Raw genomic sequence first — 21,510 nt, forward strand, 5'->3', positions numbered from 1 at the left:
AACTAAACAGAAATGGAAGTTGCATGGCAAAAAGAAATGGTATCCCTGTGGTTTAAAGTCCTTCTCCCTGACAAATTCCAAACACTGGCTTCAAATAGAGGTGATTAAAAAACTTCTCAAAGGAGCCTACAAAAACTCAAAACTAGAAGTGGGACAAAATCCAAGATTATTATTAGGACTTTCCGCAAAAATAACTACCCTAGCCTAAGTAGGGCAAGATCATGTTTATCAACCCACAGATAACCAAGAGCTACCACTTCCCCATATTCTGCTGTAAAACACACCACATTTTCAATTATGAAACAAAATGTCTACGTTTTAAGCTTTTCTTGCCTAATCAGACACCACAAAGGCTATTAACCCCACAGATGTTCGAAAAATTAAACAAATAAAATTAATAGTTATTTCATTATGAGAATTTGCTTTTAACTCCATTTTCAACTGGAGTTTTCATACACTCTATGAGACAATTTTTATTTTAAAACTTACCTTTAGCATACTGCCTCATGCTTTCCATATAGGCAGAGAGATTTTCTGCAACCAGTGTAACTAGGGCATGATTGTGCTGAAGTTGATTGATTAAGTCATGTCGGTAAAACACATGGGGACTTCGCTGAGTTTGACTGAAATTAAAATACAAGTGTTATAAGCAGAGAGTCTTGCACCTAACAGTTCAGAAATCAATTGAAGAAACTCATCTTTAATGCAAGTTCCAAATTTTCCTAAAACGTCTCCAATAGAAAGCATATTAAGTCTCTGACAATATTTTTCTTTTTTCTTCTGACACATCAACAGTTCTTACCAGTTATTAAAAGCAGTTAATTTATGAGGATTATACAGACACAGTATGTATGAAAAATATCAAAGCAATCTGAGCCACTCAGTATGCTGGAGGGAGCATATCTGCAGCAAGACAGGAATAGAAATACCTGCCCACAAACCACACAGTAAAGATAGAGACCTTCAACTGTAGTATAACTACAATACGCATAACCACAGTTTCTTCTACATCCATCTAATACTATTTTCTAAATTTAATATTAAAACAATAAGTAAAACTAGGTGACTTTTCAAAACGCAAGCTCATAATCTTAGAACTATAGTGAAAGAACGCTAGCCAATAATCACGCCAATTCTTTCAATACTTCAAAAAACTGCACAACTCTGCATTGTTTGTTTTTTCTAAAAGTAGCTATCTGAAAAAATGTTAGTACAAACATAGAAAAGCATAGGTATGCAGAGCATGTAGTCTAAGAAAAAACAGAAAAGTTCAAGTAAAAAAGTACCCCAAATAAATAAATAGATGACAATTTAAGTGTATTATCAAGATCTGACCAAAAATGCTGCTCTTAAACAATACTAGACATATTTAGATTACAAAAGTAAACTGCCGGAGAAAATACAGAGCTTGGGCCTGAAACCCACATGCCATGAATACTATCAAATTCTAGAACTTAGGGACTAATCACCTCTGCAGAACAGTCTCAAAATACCTCGACTTCTTTAGATCAGAGCACTGATCTCAGCTGCATAAACAATCCAAAATTGTGCTGCTCTTCGATGGTAAAGAGAAAAAGAGAGAAAAAAGAAGAAGAAAAAGCAGGGGGGGGATTCCTCATTGTATTGCCACTCAGCTGATCCCATAGCCTGCCCTGATGAAATATAAATGTGATTTTAGAACAGTTCTCCTTTCCTTCAAAACTTAAGAAAGTAAACCCCAGCATTAGCTGAATGGATTACAGGTAGGAATTTTCATCCTTCCTAGGAAACAGGGTCTCCATACTGTATGACCTACAGCACTCTACAGTAGTGCCACACCTTTTGAGAACAGCAGGGAAGGCAAGAAATCCCAGTTCCAGCATCAGCTGATAATGATCTTGCAGCTGATAACCACATTTCACTGTAGATGTAACAACAACAGATAAATTGATTCACTGGGCCAAAGATCACTGTCAGTCTGGGTTTAAAAGACAGAAGCCATCAACACCCTTCCAATAATTTTATTATCTGCAACCAACAGAATTTGGCCTGCTAAGCACAAAGATCTTCAGAAGATTAAATTTCGTAACGCAGCTTTCCCAAACAGCTTGAAAGAGGCACTTAAAACACAAATTGTGTTAAAAGAAGAAGAAAAAAAAAAAAAAGAAAAAAAGACCCAGAAATTTGTCAGAAAGAAAACAAAATGGATGGAAGCATGAAGGAAGAAAACATACAGGACTTCATACACCCAGAAAGAACACCCTCTGTTTTCACTTTGAGAAACTTTCCAATTACACTTCATTCCATCTCTGCCAACCCTCCTTGCTCAGCATAAACCAGCAGCAAAACCAGCAAAAGATTGGATGTCTCTGTTTTAGTGGCTACCCGAGAAGTTACCTCTAGATAGAGAAATGCACTTACAAAGGCTAACAGTAAATAAGAATATTGACTATTTGGGAAACACATATAATGAAACAACTAAAGGAACAAGCAGAAGCAACACAGGGTATTTTGCAGTATATCAAGCTACTGGAGTGTATATAATCATAATATAATGCATTTATATAAATCTTACAAAGTATAGCAAAAAGAAAGCTTTATCAGCAAAAGACTAAATAAATCTTCTGCGCTAGACATTTTTTACTTTTCTCCTTTCTCAAACACATGCGCAAACAGTAAATCTGGACACGCGAATTCATCTTGGTTAGCAACTACTTCTGAAAGTTGAGTAACTGTAATAACTATAGACTTATGAGCTATGAGTTGTGAGTTGTTACGTAGTATTTGTGAGCAACATTTAAGGAGTTATTTTGATCATCTGCTAGGATGGAGTCAAAGGCAAGACAACGGTCTTTAGGCACAGAAAAAAGCTGGTCTGACAAGACTTTCTAGAATAAAAGCAAACTCCACATGCAACTACAGAATTATTCCTTAAACATGAGGTTAGGCTGTATGATGATGTTGCCACTGGGACATGTTCCTTTAGTAATAACTGAGGAGCATGAAAAATTGAAGTTAACAGCAAAACTCATCTTTTCATTGTGTTTCTACTAAATGGCTATCAAAAGCCAATGTACAAGAAGAAAAACTAGCATTTTGAAATGGATGCTAAAGTACTTTGGAAATACTAAAAAGGACATTTCATAGTTAGAATGCATGCTTATTTGCTAGAAAAATATTGGCAAAGTGACAAAGGCAAAATTCCAAACAACTTAAATTAAATGGATTAAAAAAAAAAAATTTATCTGCACATATATAACATGCCCAACATAATACTGCACATGTAACTCGGCTTTTTAAGCTGAGAGTTCTGCTAGATGAACAAATGCTATGTACCATTAAAAGCAGACATTAAAATAAGAATTATTTTCTTGTGCTGTTGCAATTCTGGTTAAGCTAAACTTCCCAAAACATGTAGCATTTCTTTGTGGTTAGGGAGTTAAATTTTGCCAAAGCAATTGTATAACCAATTCGTCACTTTGCTCAACTGCATGAATAACTAGCAACAATTAAATCCTCCTCCTCAAAAGAATCTCTACAGTGCCAATGGCATAACATAATTTATACTTATTTTTGCCAAGAATCAGCAGTCTTAGCTGTTCTGGACCGAACTTTTAATTGCCAGTGCCAATAAACTGAACCACCCCAAAAGAGCAGTATATAGATTATGGGATTAAAGTTGCACACAGAAAGCTCTGTGAAATGTTTTTGAGGCAGTTGTCACAAACATCTGTTTTGATATATTTTCAATCTGAATTCTAGAAGTATGCTAGAGATTGAAGTTTTAAGTCAAATAAGGTACGCTGACAGGAACAGGTATTAGACGCATGCATTATAATTTCCAAACTCTATCAGTGTTAAGAGTTATCAGAAAACTCAGAGGACTGGAAAGACACTGATTACTTCAAAATGGTATTTTCACTCACTAGGTTTCCCAGTCACGTGGGCAGTAATACTACCTGACTAAAACAACTCCCTCAACGTTACCTTGCTAACAAAGGCTTCTCGACAGGAAGAGGTCTTTTGAAGTCCCTTGATTAAAACCTTTAATTCAAAGTTTACTTTTCTGCCATATGTGTTTTCAAATTCTGCATAAAAATGAGGTATTATTACATACTGCAATGCAGATTTCCATGAAATCTGAGGAATGGAAGAGATGGTCTGACAAAAAAAAGGAGAGAGATTCAAGCCATCTAACTGTACATATACCATACAGGGAACCTAAATTTCCACTATCGTAGGAAGTTAGGTTCCTCCCAAGATTAATTCAGAGCAGAAACCTCATCAGTGCCTTGAACGAGCTCTGCTTCAATAATTACTTAAAGCAAAGCCTCTTTGTTAAGGTCTTGTGCTAAAAAGCATTCAACTTGAACAAGTACCATGAATAACTAGGTAGCTACATTCACCTAGATCATACAGCGTGTAAAAGGTTAAGGACTCCAAGACACAGAAAACAGACTTATCTGCTAATAAGCAGGTAACTTTGTGACCTTGTTGGAAAAGCCACAAACAATCATTAATGTGAAACTGTAAAGGATTAAAGTGTCATGAAAATTGAGGAAGATGTTGCAAACTAAACGAATAAAGAAACCTCCAGAAGTCGGGAAAGCAATATTATCACAGGTCCTTAAAACGGTATTAGTAAGAATATAGCGTTGTGTAAACTGAAGGCTTAAGTTCTTCAACCTTCCCAGCCTTGATCCTTCTTGTAAGCAGACTGTAATAACAACACTGATTTGAATAGTTTACCTGCTTACAAAAATTTAAAACAAAGCAATTATGCAACACTGATAAGCAAAGACCATTTTTCTGGAGTTTGCAGAAATTCTTATGTGAATACAAAAACTGTTAGGGGCATAGAATCTCAAGTATTTCTGTAGTGAGAAAACATTTAAAATAATGAAAACAAGCATATATTTTAAGAAGTCCAAACAGACAATGGCTTTTCTTTTCTTCTTCCTTTTAAAAACAAACAAACAAAAAACCCACCCCACCCCAAAAAAACAACAACAATAAAAACCCATCAATAAAACAAACCCAACACATTTCTAATCTCTTCCATTCAGGAGAGAGAATCAGTAGAGTATTTTTCTCAGACAAAGTCACCTTTGATTTCAAGTATATAAGCTAGATGACCTGTATAAATTTACCATCAAAGAATAGGGATGGGTGGGTATGTTTGTGTGTGTGTGGATGTGTGTGCATACATACATATATGCACATAAAATATATTTATACTTTGTAAACTAATTCCATTGTTAGGCAGGGAAGTTCATGGATAATAAAAAAACAAACCCAGATTTTCCACCAATCAGTCTACTACTCTAAAAATTAACAAGAGGCATGTTTGAGGAAACAGTTAATGCTCTCTTGGTGAGCCTAGGTGTCTGAATTTCTAGAGACTATTTATACATACTAAAACAAACTCAAGAACATTTTCAAACACAGGTTAGGATTTTACCTATGCTTTCCCTGCCTCTCGTAAAAAAAATTTTTAAATTTGCCTCATTCCAACCCATTCAACTTTTAACAGACAAAATTTTATTTGCATTCCATTCTTACCTCAAGTTTTGTGGTGCTTCACCAAACAAACTGCAAATTTCTCTAATTTGTTTCAGTGCAGGAATGACCCATTTGTCATTTGTGCGAAGCTCTTCTATAAAGCGATCTATCCACTGGATCTTTTGTGTATCTCGGTCCTTGAAGAACAAGCGTTTATAATCAAAATCAAGTATATTGCAGAAACTATCATCATTCCCTAACTTTGTTTCCAAGATGGAACAGAACATGCAAAGCCACACAAATACCAGATCAGCTGAGTTCTGAAGCATACAAGCATAAGAAAAGTATCTGAGCAGAACTACATGTTGGCAGAAGCTATCATGTGTTACAAACTCTCTGCCTTCAAGCACTCAAGCATCCAGTACGTATTTAAGAAAACCTTTAGCTACATAGGATCATCCGTGTTTAAATAATTTGCTCCTTCCCTTCTTTCATTTATTTCTACTCACTGGTACTCAGAGTAAACTGCTGTAAAATATCAAGAAACAATGAGAACTGCTTCTTAACAACTAAGAAACAAAACCTGCCAGTGGCTATCAAGACAGATAATGGATTAATTTTGAACCACAATGAATTATTATTGTGGCAGACTTCCACAGAAGTTTGGGTGGGGAAGTAGAGCGTGTAAATGTTTTCACTGTCCTTTGCTAGGTCCTTTCTAATATTATACAAGACATAAGGACTTACCAAAAAAAAAAAAAAAAAACAAACCAAACCCCACCCCACCCAAACAAATTAGCATAATCAAGTTCAGAAAAAAGCAGACACAGGAGGGGGGCTGCTTTTCCTTTCTCCCTATTTACTTTGGCAGGGTTGTTTTCCAATTCCTCCGATGTGGTCATTACAGTATGTCACCAATTGCAACAAGACAGGCAAACTGATGTATTTCACTCTCTCCAATTAAAGCACGAACTGTGTTATTTAGAATAAGTCCCATAACATTTTAAAAGTACCTGGATGTTGGTAGAATAATACAAATCAATGATAAGGAACACTTTTGTTCAATTACCAAATCCCTTGAATTTTTCATGGGGCACGGAAGGAAACTGTCAGTGACTGATTTCACAATAGAAAATACCAGATTACTCACCTGTGAACAGCTATAATCTAAGATTTTAATATGGGCACTAAGAGCCTGGTCCATGATATCAACAGGTACATCGTCACTATGAGCCAAATTCCACAAAAGGTTCAGCACTTTGTGTGCCATCACACCATCCTTGTCATCCTCTGCAAGACGACGAATTAACTCAAGTAGTTTCTCACGCTGTTTCTTGCTTGCATTTGTCCAACTTGCCTAAGAAAATATTTTATTTGATATGAAAACCAGTCTTTTTTTTTTTAAATTCCACACATAACCTGCACTGTTAACAAATGATGCAACAATGAAGTGATGTAACTAACATTACATCAACATTAATTACATCACATTAATTTCTTTCATTAAAAATAGCACATTAGATCAATATATGTCAGACAATTGAACAGTTCTTCTAGTGTTTACAACTAAAGTATAATCAACTTGAGACTTAAAAAAAAAAATAATCTTTAAATAAAGATCACAGGTGTGCCTGTAAAAGTTAACATTACTATTGACAAGTTCACCAACAGTCAAAATAGAGTGGACTCAGCTGTTTCTTGCAATGCTTTCTCAAAACTCGTGTGCTTATACTTAGAAGACTTCTTAAATAACTTATAATCACTAAATGAGTAAAATTTTAATATCACTTGTGCCTCTGAATCTGACAGAAACAAACGTCCTCTGCATTAGGTTAACCTTTTTCTGAATAAGTTTCCAATATAAAATTACTTCATATCCATCTCCCAAGGTGAGACACAACTTGTGACTGTTTCCACATAGAATTTCTGAGCATTTAGTTCAGTATCTGGATTACAGATCATTAGACCCATATTCACCAAACTAGAGGACCCCCATTAATCAGAGCACAAACTGCATGTAAGCAAAACTGTGACTATAACACATTCATCTGAAAACAGGAAACAGAGTCTACAAAGCTAGCTTGCATTTTCTAGTACAGCAGATCAACTCCTAAAATGAAACGGTAAAACAAACCAGATAGCACCATTACTGGAAGCTACAAATGTTTATGTTAGCATACATAAAAAGCCAGTGAATGACATAAGCTTTCAGAAGTAAGTTGTTTTGTGATTTCAATCAAATTATTATGTTTATAAACATTCAACATTATCTTCCTGAGACTGTTTCATTCTGTATCAATGTTAACCAGAGAAAAATTATTACATAATAAAGAGGAAGTTGGGGGAGTGGGGAACAGAGGTCCTTGATCTCCTCTACTTAAAGATCAAAAGTAGCAATGACTGGTAAACTTGATGAAACCTACTCTAATACTAGGAGAAAAACATTATTTACTAAATCACCAACACTTAATATTTTGGAACAAATGCAAAAAAGTATTTAAGATAAATAACTTATTTTATTTGAAAAATTCAATATTGCTAGGATTGCTAAATGTCACTTTAATACTACAGCCTCAACAGACACGCACTACCTAAAAGCATTTAAACCAGAAAACAAAACTGTCAATTAAACTAGCATAACTAGCCTTTGCTTTAGACAGGAAGTAATTCGAAAATCTCACAATGAATGGTCATTAAAGAACAGCAAAATCTAGCACTTCTAATATTAAATATTGCAGACTTGCTACACATTAAGAAGCCTTCTAACACAAGGAAACTGGCCGTATCTAAAATAAGTAGAAAGTAGACATTTAAAGAGTTACAAATCTGTATCCAGCTTCACAGCCCATTTCCTGAATACAGTCAAAACGTGCATAGTTACCTTAAAACAGTCGAACAGGTGATCAAGCTGTTCAGGAGAGAAATCCCAAGCTAATTTTGCAAGGAGATCATGTACATTCTTTACAATGGCTTCATGTTTTCCTGCCTGTCAAGAACACAAAAAGATTCCACCAAAATTTGTAGCAATCCATATTAAGTCAAGCAGTAAGACATCCTACGTCATTTTTACAAGAAGACTGTTTGAGGTGGCCAACAAGAAAAGCTGATGCTGTGGGAGCAGTGTGGCAAACTGAATACTTACTTCACTGGGAAGTCACAAAATTTAGATTTCCCTTGTATGTCTAAGTATTTAAGTGTGCTCTGTGTGTGTGCATGCGAATATTTATTTAGAATATAAATACTGCAATATCACAATAGTTTTCTCTTTAACAAAATCATGCTGGGACAGTAGACAAAGTCTAAAAGGATATTTAAACTTACAAATCAGTATTTTTATGTAGTTTTTTGTTTTGTTTTTTTTAAGAAAGGACTCAAAATCCACTTCCTCAATGAACTTCATTGAGGTGTTTTAAGCTGTAGAAATATTTTTAATATTTCCATGTAGTTTCTCAGGCTGAAGTACTTCCTTTGTACTAGTGGATTCATAGACAACTAAAGCCTTCTATTACAAACAACTTGTTGGCAGACAACATTTTAAAGTCCAGCAGCTTATAAACTTACGAAGTCTAACAAACAAACAACTAAGGCAACATGTTGAGTTATATACTAGACACGGTTTTAAATGAGAGTTTGGTGTATATCACAATTTTGACATTTAAGGAGGAGGACAACAAGGAAAAAACAGCTAGCTCAATTTTAACTCTGGGCAAGAAGAAAATTTCCTTCCTACATGCCCAGGCTGGAAAATGCATCCCATACTTTAAATGTGCACTCAAACCCAAGAATTTTGGGCTATGTGAATCAATAGCTTATTTACTGTAGAAAAATTTCCTGTAATTATAGAATAAAAAATGTGAAACAAATACCTAGAAAACAAACTTTGATATAATTAATCTCGTACAGTATTAAAAATGCATGCATGAGAAGTTTTGAAATTCATTTCCTTCTAAAAGCTTGCATCAGTAGTTCACTTAAAAACAAAAAAAAAGAGACTAATAGCTTTGTTACATGCTCTGCTGTAAATTCTTTATAGTGTGCCATAAATTTTTCTTTTAAAAAAGTGAATTTAAGTAGGAACATTCGTTTTCATGTTATGAGTCAGATTATGAGAGGGGGAATTACTAAACCACTTATTCCACTTGATTTTGCAAAACATAATGTAATTTTTTTGCTCTTACCAGACCATTTCCTGGATAGAAAGAAAAACAGAGCATGCAAGGCAGAAAAAGCATCTACAATGTAACAAATAAGAGAAGTATGCACAGATGCGGGGGGGGGGGGGGGGGGGGGGGGGGGGGGGGGGTCGGAGCAAGAAGGCGGCATGTAACAATCTTGGGAGGTTTTTAAACAGACATGGGGAAGCCCTGAAGAACAGAAAAGGCTGGGGAAGCAGTACAAGACAGTAGGAGGAGGTGAGGAACCTGGCATGTGAACTGTCAGCTTGCTGTGCTGAGACAGGGAAGCGCCTGTAAAGTTCTAGTTAAATGCTCCAGAATGTAAGTCATGAGACTCCAACACTAATCTCTGCAATTTTATTTCTTGTCCAGCTGGATCTTTCCCTGCAACTCAACAGGCTGCAACTTAATGCTTGCCTTTAGAGACTTCCAACATTATTCCTTGAATCAAATATACTTCTGTATTGTGAGCACTGGCTTTGTACGACACGAAAACATTGCAAAAGCAGCATGATGATATTACTTTTCATAAACTACTCATTTTTATTCTTAGTTGCATACTGAGATTCTCAGGGCACTTCTATACTGTCAACTGTAAACTTGTGCATGCTCACCCTCTAAACCCAAGCAGCAACATAATGGCTTTAGCCTGAAAGCAAAACCACACCGTTGCTGCACTGAGCCAGAGCTAAAATAGCCTGCCTGTTATATAAAGCTACACAGTAAATCAACTCCTCACTACTGAATTTCATGCTCCAGCTGCTCTTGGAAGCAGTCATTTAATAATAACTTCTAAAAACTACTAAACACAGGGAGTAGTGAAGTTGGTGAAAATCATTCTGTATTAGCAGATTTTGGTATTCTTACCTTTTAGTCTATTTTAATTCCATGGCCAAGGCTACAGTGAAACCACCTACCTGAGTAAGACTTACTGAATTCAACTTTCACACAAAAAAAAATACAGGGCAAAACTACAGCAAGTACACTGCAGCAACTACCTAACTGAAAGCATAAGAAGTGAGCAGAGTAAGCTTGGTATTTGAGGGCATGGGAGATTTATTCCTAACGGGTTTTTTTGCAACTGTTGGGGTGGGCTATCCCTATCTTTTAAGGGTTGCACCACTTGTTCACTCTTTACTGGAAGGGTAAAAAGTTTGGCTTAAACTAGCTTACCCACATATCCCATTTCCAGGCACTATGAGTAACATAATTGCTTGGAAGACTTTTTTCCAAATTTCAGATTTATTTTTTTTTTCCTCCTTATAAAAGGTGAGCATCTAATATAGCTAATGCAAGCCTAGTAAACAGCAAACTAACTTCTCAAAGTCTTTTTTTCCCCCCACAGTCTTCTTACAGTCTGGAGAGGTCTACAGACCACAAGCTGAAAACTAACAGTATGATCACAGACCTTAATTCAAGTAATCTGTGTACTGCTCTGTTAAATGATGTAATTTTCTAAACAGGACTAGGGATAACGAGAAAATAAAAACTTTCTTGAGTTTCAGCCTGTGCATTTACTATCATGCTGGAATTGAAGTCTAGAGATTATGAAGTTAGTTCCAACACCAGAGATCTCAAGTCAACCCTCCACTACATCACCTGTAGTCCCAAGTGTTTTAAACATAACCTGAAAATAGCATGCCTGAAAATAGAGACACCTGGGTAAGTCCACTGAAACCCAACTGTTCGAGTTTCAGAAGAGCGTGAACACACATAAACTAGGGATATAGCACTACCCAATTCCCGTATTAACCCTTGTCATGATACAACCCCAGCTAACAACTAGGCACCATGCAGCTGCTCACTCACTCTCCACTCCACAGCGGGATGGGTAAAAGTGAAAAAACTCACAGGTTGAGATAAAGAGTTTCACAGGTAAATCTTTCGCTTTACCTACACAGCCTCAAATAAGCTACTATGAAGAAATTTAACTCTATATCCCTGCCAAAAACAGTACAGCCCTCTATCTTGGAAACTACATTTTAGCCTTCTCACACTTGAAAGACTGGCCTAAGGGCTTACAATTAAGTTGGAGTTTCACTACCCATTACTTATGAACAAGGATATATGTACTCATGCTTGTTTCTATCCTAAAATGACCTTTTATTTTCTGCCTGCTCAACAATTAATAATGATTTTGTCACTTCAGCTGCCCATTATGTGTGCTAAAGTCATGCAGCCCACAGCTAGGAAGCCCAGCTTCACTGATCATTTAAGTAAACAAGCCAATATTGCAAAACTTGTAGTTTTTCAAAAATAATCGTTACAACACAAAGGAAAGAATTTGCTGTTAAAAAACTTCCAGAACAGGCATTATTATAAGCCTTACTAACAGTGCTTTACCCAGGAAAAATTTATACAACTGTCATGAACTCGGAGATTAGCAATACACATTCTTAATGCATTTAAACATATTAAGTCATCATGTATCATGTTCTTTCATAATCTAGACTTCACTCAACATTGAGGCTTCCTTAATACTTAGAAAGGATAATCTTTGCACCATGTTCTAACCCGTTCCTTTAGACTTTACATACAGGTGTAGTTGACCCCTTCCAAAGACATTTGATAAGACAATTTTGAGATTCAGGACCCCAAAAACCAACACCATTTGATTTTAAGTTTTTTCTTTAGTTCTGTCTAACACCGAGAAAAAGAAGCACAGGTCATCTTCTCAATACACGACATATAACAAGATCCCTCCTGTGCAGTAGCAGACAAGCAGTTGAATTCTTTACCTGTGCAGCCCAAATGTTGTCAAGATCCTGCAAAGTGAGGGCTTTCTCTTTGATGACAAACCGGAGAATTTTCTCTAACTTCTCTACATACTGAGGTTGATGAAGACTATCTCTCAACACAATTGATAAAATATTATTCTGCTGGATCCATTCCTGAATATAAAAAGAAAGTAGTGCCATCTCAAATTATTGAAGTGCTGTCACTGATATTTAAGGTAAAAAGAAAAATTTCAACCTGTTACAGATTAATGACTTTGTATACAATATTCTAACTGGGAGACGTGAGAAAGGTACAGCTCAAGAGGAAGGTATTTATCTCTAATTTCCTCTTTAAAAAAAAAAAATCAGCTTTTTAAATAATCCAATATGCTAGTCACTGTGATATCTTAAGGGGAAATATTTTTTCAGGCATATTAAAAACATGAATTCAAAGCATAAAAATGTTCAAACAACTTCAAACGTAAAAAGCCAATGGGAAGAACACTTAACTCTTCTATTCAAGGAACAAAATTTTTCTCTTCCAATTCACAATCATTAAATATCAAAACCAAATTGTTTAAGACACTTCTAGCTTTACTGGTACGCCTACAACGTATCACATAAAAAGGCCATAAGGAAGGACTGAAATATAAAAAGGTTAGATTAAGTACTGCCACTTATAGGGTTTTTTAAAATGCGTCTAACTGAATTAGAGGCAAATATTCAAGCCATATTTAAGTAGATACAATTTTTTCAGCGGTGTCATTGACAGCAGTCAGACTAGTGTCATGTATTTTTTGTTCCGACTGAAGCAAAGCAGTGTGTGCTTTGAGCACTGAAAAAGAAAAACATACACAGCATCCTACCTTCCAACACTGTCCTTGATTACAGACTTACAACATTCAAGCTAGTCTCGTGAAATACTTAAATTTGGAAGTTTTTAAATAAAAACAGACGTCTTGTCTGAGATGCCAAACTATAGGAAGTATGTAAAAAAGAGATCTACTTCCTCCTACTGCATTTTTGAATTTTTAGTCAAACTGCAGTTGTTCTTTTTTGTCAGCAGTCCTTTTGTAGATTATAAACCTCACAACAGGTAGCCAGTCACAAAGATGGGGCAGAACAGTGCAAAAATCACTTAACAATTAAATTTCAAAGATGAAGAGAAAATTGTCCCTACTTTAACTTCATAAATACTCATTTTAATAGTTCCCTACATATGCACTCAAGCATGAAACAGTATTCAAAGTATGTAAAATTAAATAAATAAAAATGTGGTATCTAGAACTTTCTGTACCAAAGAATCCAGCTTCTGAAGTGTGAAAAGCAGAGCAGTCACTTAGAACTCTAATGAAAAAAAATTACTTGAAGCACAAAAACCAGACTGGATCCTTACTTAAATGAATATTTATTTTTTTAGGTACAGTGGCACTAAAGTTTCAAATTAATCACACCTCTTTCACCTAGGTTTGTTTGGTTTGGTTTTTTTAAACACTATATAAAAACTATATATTCAAGGTTCCATTTTTAAAGCATTTTTTTTAGCAGCACTGAAAATAATTCTCAACAGCACCTCTGAAACAAACACAGCAATTTTTCACAGAAAGACTACTACTGAAGTGACTTATTACCATCACATGATACCTACTGTTCATAACACTAGATAAGAAAATTGTGCAGGATCCGTAATATACAGCTACTTCTACAATTAAAGTAATAAGGAGGAAGAAAGTCTATTCAGTGAATTTCGGTGAAGAGGAGAACTTACTGCCATTCTTTCAGCTGTAAGCCATTCTTCCTCTTCAGGATTACCATGCCGATGAGTATAATATGACACACTGGATATTACTTTGTTAACTTCATTTAGTGCATTCATTTTACCATTGAAAGAAGAAATTTGTAACAACCTGTAAGAGAATTAAATGTAAGAAGTGTGGGAAAAAAAAAAAAAGTCAGCAGTAGCATATCATATTAGGAGTAGCATCTTACCTAAGTATCATTTTTAACCTAAATATTTCTAAGTTTTTTACAGTTTCTTCTTGTCCTGGAACTCTTGAAGCTAAGTTCTTTAAAGATTTGATTATCATTGACAGAGCATCATTTTTGGCTTCATTCTTTGCTTCTTTTTTCAGTTCATCATCTGTTAAATTTTCTAAAAATTGTGGAACCATTTCTATAATTGGAAGGAAATATTTCTTCACTGTATGTAATGTTAGAAATTCGTAACATTGTCCAAATGGCCTAAAAAGAAAGAAAAAAGGGCCAGAATCAGTAGTTGTGTAATATTAAGATAGTAAGGAGCAATTCACTCAAACTCAAGTCTATTTACAATCACATGAAATTCTGAAGGTAAACACAACTAGTTAAGAGATGGAGTGAGGGGAAGTGCTTCAAGAAAAGTGCTTCAAGCTTTGCACTAACATAATATTTTATACTTAGTCCAACTTTTCCAAATATGTAAACTATTATTTTTTAAATACTTACTTGATGAGAGCTGCAATTATCTGAACATTCAATGCTGATCCACTCATGAAGCGATCATGCAAGATTTGAAATCCATTTAACGTGCCAAACTTGTTGATAAGATCTACGAGCCAACCCTGCAATATAGTAAACAGTTATTTGCTGAAATTTACAAATTACCATCTAGAAATACTTTCAAGTACCTGTTAGTAACAAAACTTGCTTTAAAAACATCCTTACACAATGCACTGTTAGAAGGTAATAGAATTGACAGTGAACTTGCCTATGTAGTTGAAATATTCAGTTTTAAGAAAATGCTTCAAAATAGGCAACAAGATCTTTCCTGTTACCATATCAAAGAACAGATGCCATATATTTGTTATTCAAAGAAATTTATCAAATATACAGGAACAAAAATGACTATACTTCAGGTTCAGCTTTGGCTGCTAAGTTACTACAGAAAGCATGACGATTCTAGTTTTTTTTTCCTGGTCCTGGATGTGATAATGCTGCATAAAAAAGCAGTAAGAACGCAAAATAACATTCTTCTAAACGTGGTTAGCAATGCAAGGAAGTCCAAGGACACCGAGTTCTTTATCTTTGGTTCTTATGTATCAATAGCTAGCAGTTCTACTATAAAGAAAAAAAAGGAAGAAAGCAACAAAAATGTAATTCAGTTAGCTCCTGAAGTTGTACCAATGCCATTTGGAGCAAAATTCTGAAAAATTCAGACCCAAGAACCAAAACAATTATTAATCTGCACAGTCAGTTCAAAAAAAACAAACCCCAAAAGCCCCACCAAACTGCCCAAAAAACAAACCAAACCAAAAAATGAACAAAAAAACCCCCAAACCCAAAACCACACTGACACTAGCACCCTGTGTCCAATTAAAAACATTTCTCCCATCTTTGGGAACTATACGAAAAGGGAGAGAAAATTTCTGCTTTATCACATTATCTCCTCCTCAAAATATGTCACCTACAAAATCATGTGGAGTAAGAAGGTAAATCCATCAACTGGCAAATACAAGCTAGCTAATTAACACAGTAGGAATGGCATTCCAACAGTTGTGCCAGCTTACCACAGAAACACAGGACAGTTTGGTTGTGGACCAAAGACTGAAAGAGTTAGAAGGGGAAATTTAACTGATCATGTTTTAGTATATGAGTCAAAAGCAGCAGAACATCTTAGGGATATAGAGAATGAAGGGGGATTTTTCCCCCCCTCTAAAAACACTTTTCTATTGCTACTGTATAATTAGGTAACAAAAAATAATTAGGTAACATAAAAATACGGGTATGAAAATGCTCTCACACCTTTGGTGATCGTGGGTCAGGAGGACGGGCGTAAAGTTCATCTTCAGCGAGCTGGACTCCTGCAGGAACTGTTTCTGAGGGACGAGTACCATTGTATAGATGGAATTTGCAGTGAGGATTTAAGGCCATGGCAAGAAGTTCAAGAAGGGGAAACCAATCTTGGGACAGCTTGGCCACACAGAGTTCCACTAGTCGATGAGTGTTATTAATAATACATCTCTATTAAGAAAAAAATAACCAGCAAGAATGTGGCAGGTGACTCTACAATGAATATGAACTATAAACTCTGAACCATTTGTACCTAGCATGCAGAGTTGCATAAGAGTTTTACAATGTTGTATTTTAATTTGTACTTCCTCCAATAAAGGTTTTAAACAAACTTTAAACTATCTGTTTTCAGCTAAAAATTACATTTAGGAAAAAGATACATATTTTTGGTTATTTGAGACATTCATGAATCCCCACTGAACTACTAACTTTTCCTTCTTTCACCCATTTCTCTCACAGATTTTAATTTGCTTATGAAGATCTTTACAGTTCCTCATTTGGCATCTGACTAGCTATCCAACAGGTAGTTTTTATACTCACGCAGCTGCTACAAACATTCAGAAGTTAGCAGGCTGCTAAAAGCTTTTACTAAAAAAGTAAGTTTTCATGTCCTAGCATGCACGTAAAAATAAGCAGGTCTCTAGACATCTGGCCAAAGACAGCCTGCTTAACAAAAGAGCTGCGCTACTGAACATACAAAGTTCCACTGCCCCCAGATCATCTCTCATGTTTTATTTCCTTCCAAAAACACCAGAGGCAGTAAGATGAAACAATGATAGAAGGATAACTCCCCTCCCCCCGCCCCGAGCCATGTATACAAGAGTTTTCTCACTTCTCTGTTCAGGTGAATTTCAAAACTAAGATGCAGTCTCTGCAGTCTCCTCATAGTCACAAAGGCAATCTCATTCCTCGTTTATATTACTATGCTTTTTAGAAACAAAACTTTAAAAACTCACATGAATCTCAAACTTCCAGCCACTCACTGCCTCATCTGTAAGGATTTTTGTGAAAGATATTGTTAACCCATCTCGAAAAAATCGCTGGCATGCTTCACTTTTGACATCAAGGCCTATTTTAAAATAGAAAAGAAAAAAACCAAACTATTAGATATGCAATTTCATTAGTAGTTACATGAACTTTTAAATAGCGAAAGCAGTGATTTGGACTTCAAAGGTGGTGTTTAAAGTTTCAGAATTATTTTAAAAAGAGAAGTGTTGGATGAAGACAAACTTAAGTTAAGCTTGAATGGACAAAAACCTGACAGATGAATGTTCTAGTAAAGCCACCTCAAGAATTGCACTCCTTTAGATAATACTTAAATTGTTTTAAAAACATGTGATAGGGTTGGGTTTTTTTTTCATGCTTGTAACACTTCAAGATATAATAACAAAAATAAGTACAATAGTTATTTTCCATTCTTCCAGTATACATGCATTTATGTTCTTTCTTATTTAGCTGCTACCAGTAAAACTTAGTGAGTGAAGAGGAGAAAGGGTGAGACCTGCTGAGCTTCCCAGACACAATTAACCTGCAAAAATAAACATTAATCCTTCTGTCTCTCACCCTCACTTGAAATACAGTTTCTTGTAATTCCGCTGCCAGGATCCAACACACCTGGACCCCAACACTGTCATAAACCTTTGCAGCCACCATATGTCAAGTTAAAAACTAAAGAAGAGTGCTCCATACTTTTCTTTCAGCTATTTTAAAGCTCTGGAGTTATTTACAAGCCAGTATTTCAAGAAATCTGTGTTTCCCCATCAAAAGTTCAGTTGAAAATGAAAGCCATTGGGTATATTATAAAAAGAAAACTGTCTGCACAGTTTATTTACAGAACAAGTTTAATTTTCAATCAGGGAATCTTAGCATTCAACAAGCCTACAGCATCCAGATTCACAAAAATTATTGCCACCACTCCCCACAGCCTCCTTAATGAGACAACCTGACAGCAACTTCCACTGGTTTGGGAAGGATTCATTTGGGTTATCAAATTAAAGTTCCTCATAGTCACAAACAACTGTACAACAGAGGTTCCTTTCAAAAGTGGTCACAGAACATATGCCCTGCACGTTAGTACATACCACAAAGGCTTTCCAAACTCCTGTAACAGGCCCTGCTAGCCTATACACTTACAGTGGGTACAGCTCTTTAAGCAACTTCAGTAAAGCAGGGATCTTTGGAGAGCCCCTGTCACCACCTCAAAAACTACTCCAGTGTTCCCTCCTTTTATCACTACCAGAGGTACATGATATACACTATGTGGCCAAGTATAAAAAAACTCCATGTTATCTTTCTATGTAGCTTGCAGTCTGAATAGCTGACATCCCTACACTATATAGCAAGAAGTAAGACCAGTAATAAAAGGCTGCAAGCCACAGCAATGACAATATGACAAAAGAAGAGAGATGGACAGTGCCTAAAACTTAGGCATTTGCAGTAAACAAAGGACTTTGTTAAATTAACTCCTCACCCTGTACAAAACAGAGGACAGGGACGGCATCCAATGTGGTCAACCTGATCTAGGGGAAATGTTCCTTTCTGAGCCCAAATGTAACAGTGAACTTAATTCTTGAATACAATTTAAAGCAGGCACTCAAGTGATTTTAATGTTCCTCAGAGTACCAGTATACCACACTGAAATACCTCTCAAACTTTCAAGTACTTCTTGGACCATCTCCCCCCACAATGGTTGGCCAGCTTGAGTCAGCAGGACATTTCAAACCAAGTTCAGGAATACCAAAACAGAGTATGTTTCAAAATACATTGTCCTTTCTGTACTTCACTGAACTTGGAAAGAGAGGGAAGATGTAGAACCTTAGAAGATAGTTGTACAACTGCTGGATATACAATCACCTTCTACTGTCTCCCACAATGCTGCATACTGCTGAAACAATAGATGACACTTATGGAAGGAACCAATGCTAGGTGTCTACAAGGACCGGAGTACCATCAAAAGCAGGGTACAGGAGTCCTAGAAGACAGCAGGTTAGGACAGGAAGCAAGAGCAACTCAAAGACAGTGAAAAGAGAAATAGCAATTACACTAGACACCTGGCATCTACTGCTTGAATCAGATTCAGTATCACTAACTTTTAGATTAGACCATAAGCAGCCATTTTCCTCCCTGTTGTCCAAATTCTGAGAGCAAAGAAGGATAAGGAAAAATACAAGAGATAAGTAAGTGCATGCAGCCCTGAGCTAAGTATTTAGAGAAAAGTTGGGAGACCTGGATTATGCAGTGAGAAAAAAGTGAATATGAAAGGAAAAGGTGAATTGCAACATACAGTATACAGGAGCTGCAATTAAGGTATTGGAGGAAGAACAGAGGGCCATTTGATTTCTGTAACATGCTTAAACGTGGTCAGTTCGCCAGATAAACCACACAGAGTGTATTAACCCTGTCACAAGAGCAGAAGCTCTCTGGGTCCATGAAACTTGTCAGTCCAGATGCAAGCATATATGAACAAAAATGCATCTGAGGGGTATTCAACAGTATAGGATATGAGCACAAAGGCCTCAAGCAAAATCACTCAGCTCCTCTTCTCCAGGACTTTGGACACACAACTTTTGTAGCTGCAGCCCTAGAGCTGAGCTGGCTCCACACACTGGTGTGGCGCTGTGCCAGCAAAGCCCCCACCAGACCTGGAGCCTCAGGAAGTGCAGCACAGAAACCTTCCAGCAGCTTGCCAAGGGCTGGCTCAGACCCTGCAGAATTGACAGTGACCTGGAGCTAATAAGCTCTGGGGAAACCCACACTTGCCCATGGGCACAATGGATACACACGGTACTCACAGATTCTGGCAGGCTTTCAATAACTCTTAATCATCAGGAGTATGAGTGTCCTTCTACACCAAGATACTGCACTGACCCTGCTGTAACTCATTTCACTGAATTGGTTCTAGCCCACATACCTGGCTAAGAAACTTTGGAGCATGACGACACAAATCTGCTGTCCTTGCTTCAGACAGATGGCTAAAAATAACCATTTCAAGAAAATGCAGAAGATACAGCTTCAGTAAGGAACTCAAGGGTGATCCCATAGACATGCAGATGGATTATACAGAGAGAGATGGCCTTTAGAGAGGATGCTGGAAACAACTCCCATTATTGGGCTGCCTAGCTTTTGGATGCACGTGTGCTCATGCACACACACACTTTTTTTTTTTTTGAGGCTCTAGGGCCTGCCTCTCTACTCTTTCCCACTCTGTAAGCCTTTGTAATTCATCAAAAACAAAGATTTGGGATTAAGGTTGAAGGTTTAAGTTGTGCAGTGAAATCTCATTTCAGTTTAAGCTACAAATTCTAAAAGTTGTCTTGCGTCTTGCTTGCATTTCTCACATTGGAAAGTTCTGGCAGCATGTTAAAAATTGAATGTAAACGTTAGGAGCAATAAAACCCACAACAAAGGCGGAGCAGTGCAGAGTTGTTGAGGGGATTTTGAAAGAAAGAGTGGAGAATATTCTAGCCTATAAAAAACCAAAAACCTAAAACTAACAACTTTTTTTAGTTTTAAATTTATAGCATTATGACATTTATTTCTGGAGCAAATCTCATTACTCAAAACACTTCATAAGTATTCCAGAATTGTTGTAAAGATAAACATCAGTCTTGCTATTAAATGCTATTTTTCAAATAGATTTTCTTCTATTAGCAAGTAACTCCAGACTATCATTTGACAGTCTCATGGTTTGCTTAACAAAGAATAATACACTGATGCCTACACATAGAAAGATAATCTTCCATAAATAAATGCATCTGCCAGGAATAATATAAGACACAGTCTAGACAGGATTCATACTACTCTTGTCAAATTTGCTCCTTGCACTTGAAGGTGGTAATGATGACATTTAATTCTTACAAGTACTTTCAGTTCAGTTATGTCCCTTTCAATTTCAGTTCCTGAAAAGATTTAAAGAGGATGCAAATATCACTTTTATTTTATAAACAGGGTCACAAAGACAGCAGTTACCCCAGAGTCACTTGAGAATGCCAATGCCGATGGCCACTGGCACGGTTAGGAATAAAAGCTACTTGAGAATCCTAACCACTAGAAAATGGTGCTTGATAAAAAAATTTACTGGGCTCTTTTTAGGTTTTGTTGCTTCACGATTTAAATGAGTTACAGACTGCAATATAAAATTTATGTAGTTCAACAGCTGGTTATTTTTCAATTTCTCCTTTCAGTTCTCCCCCTTTGAAACAGAACTCCTCAGATTAAGAAAAATGCCCTTAGAAAGGTAGCAAGGTGTCCAACTTTAGATCTTACTGAGATAATGGAACACATTTTTGATCTGTTAAGAAATGTACACA

General features: G+C 36.2%; 1 protein-coding gene across 5 annotated transcripts in view; it reads right to left on the minus strand.

Annotated features, from left to right (window-relative positions):
* USP9X (ubiquitin specific peptidase 9 X-linked) overlaps nt 1-21,510 on the minus strand; it is a 104,698-nt gene that overhangs the window by 53,800 nt on the left and 29,388 nt on the right. For all 5 annotated transcript variants that reach the window (XM_030020150.2, XM_030020149.2, XM_041124898.1 and 2 more), the window contains exons 5-14: nt 17,158-17,270; nt 16,154-16,372; nt 14,858-14,973; nt 14,363-14,614; nt 14,142-14,280; nt 12,395-12,547; nt 8,363-8,467; nt 6,632-6,838; nt 5,542-5,678; nt 490-623 (exon numbers count right to left, since the gene is read on the minus strand). In XM_030020150.2, coding sequence (XP_029876010.1) covers nt 490-623; nt 5,542-5,678; nt 6,632-6,838; nt 8,363-8,467; nt 12,395-12,547; nt 14,142-14,280; nt 14,363-14,614; nt 14,858-14,973; nt 16,154-16,372; nt 17,158-17,270 — 1,575 coding nt within the window. The remainder of the gene's footprint in view (nt 1-489; nt 624-5,541; nt 5,679-6,631; nt 6,839-8,362; nt 8,468-12,394; nt 12,548-14,141; nt 14,281-14,362; nt 14,615-14,857; nt 14,974-16,153; nt 16,373-17,157; nt 17,271-21,510) is intronic.

This window comes from Aquila chrysaetos, chromosome 7 (assembly GCF_900496995.4).
Source record: "Aquila chrysaetos chrysaetos chromosome 7, bAquChr1.4, whole genome shotgun sequence".
NCBI lineage: Eukaryota > Metazoa > Chordata > Aves > Accipitriformes > Accipitridae > Aquila > Aquila chrysaetos.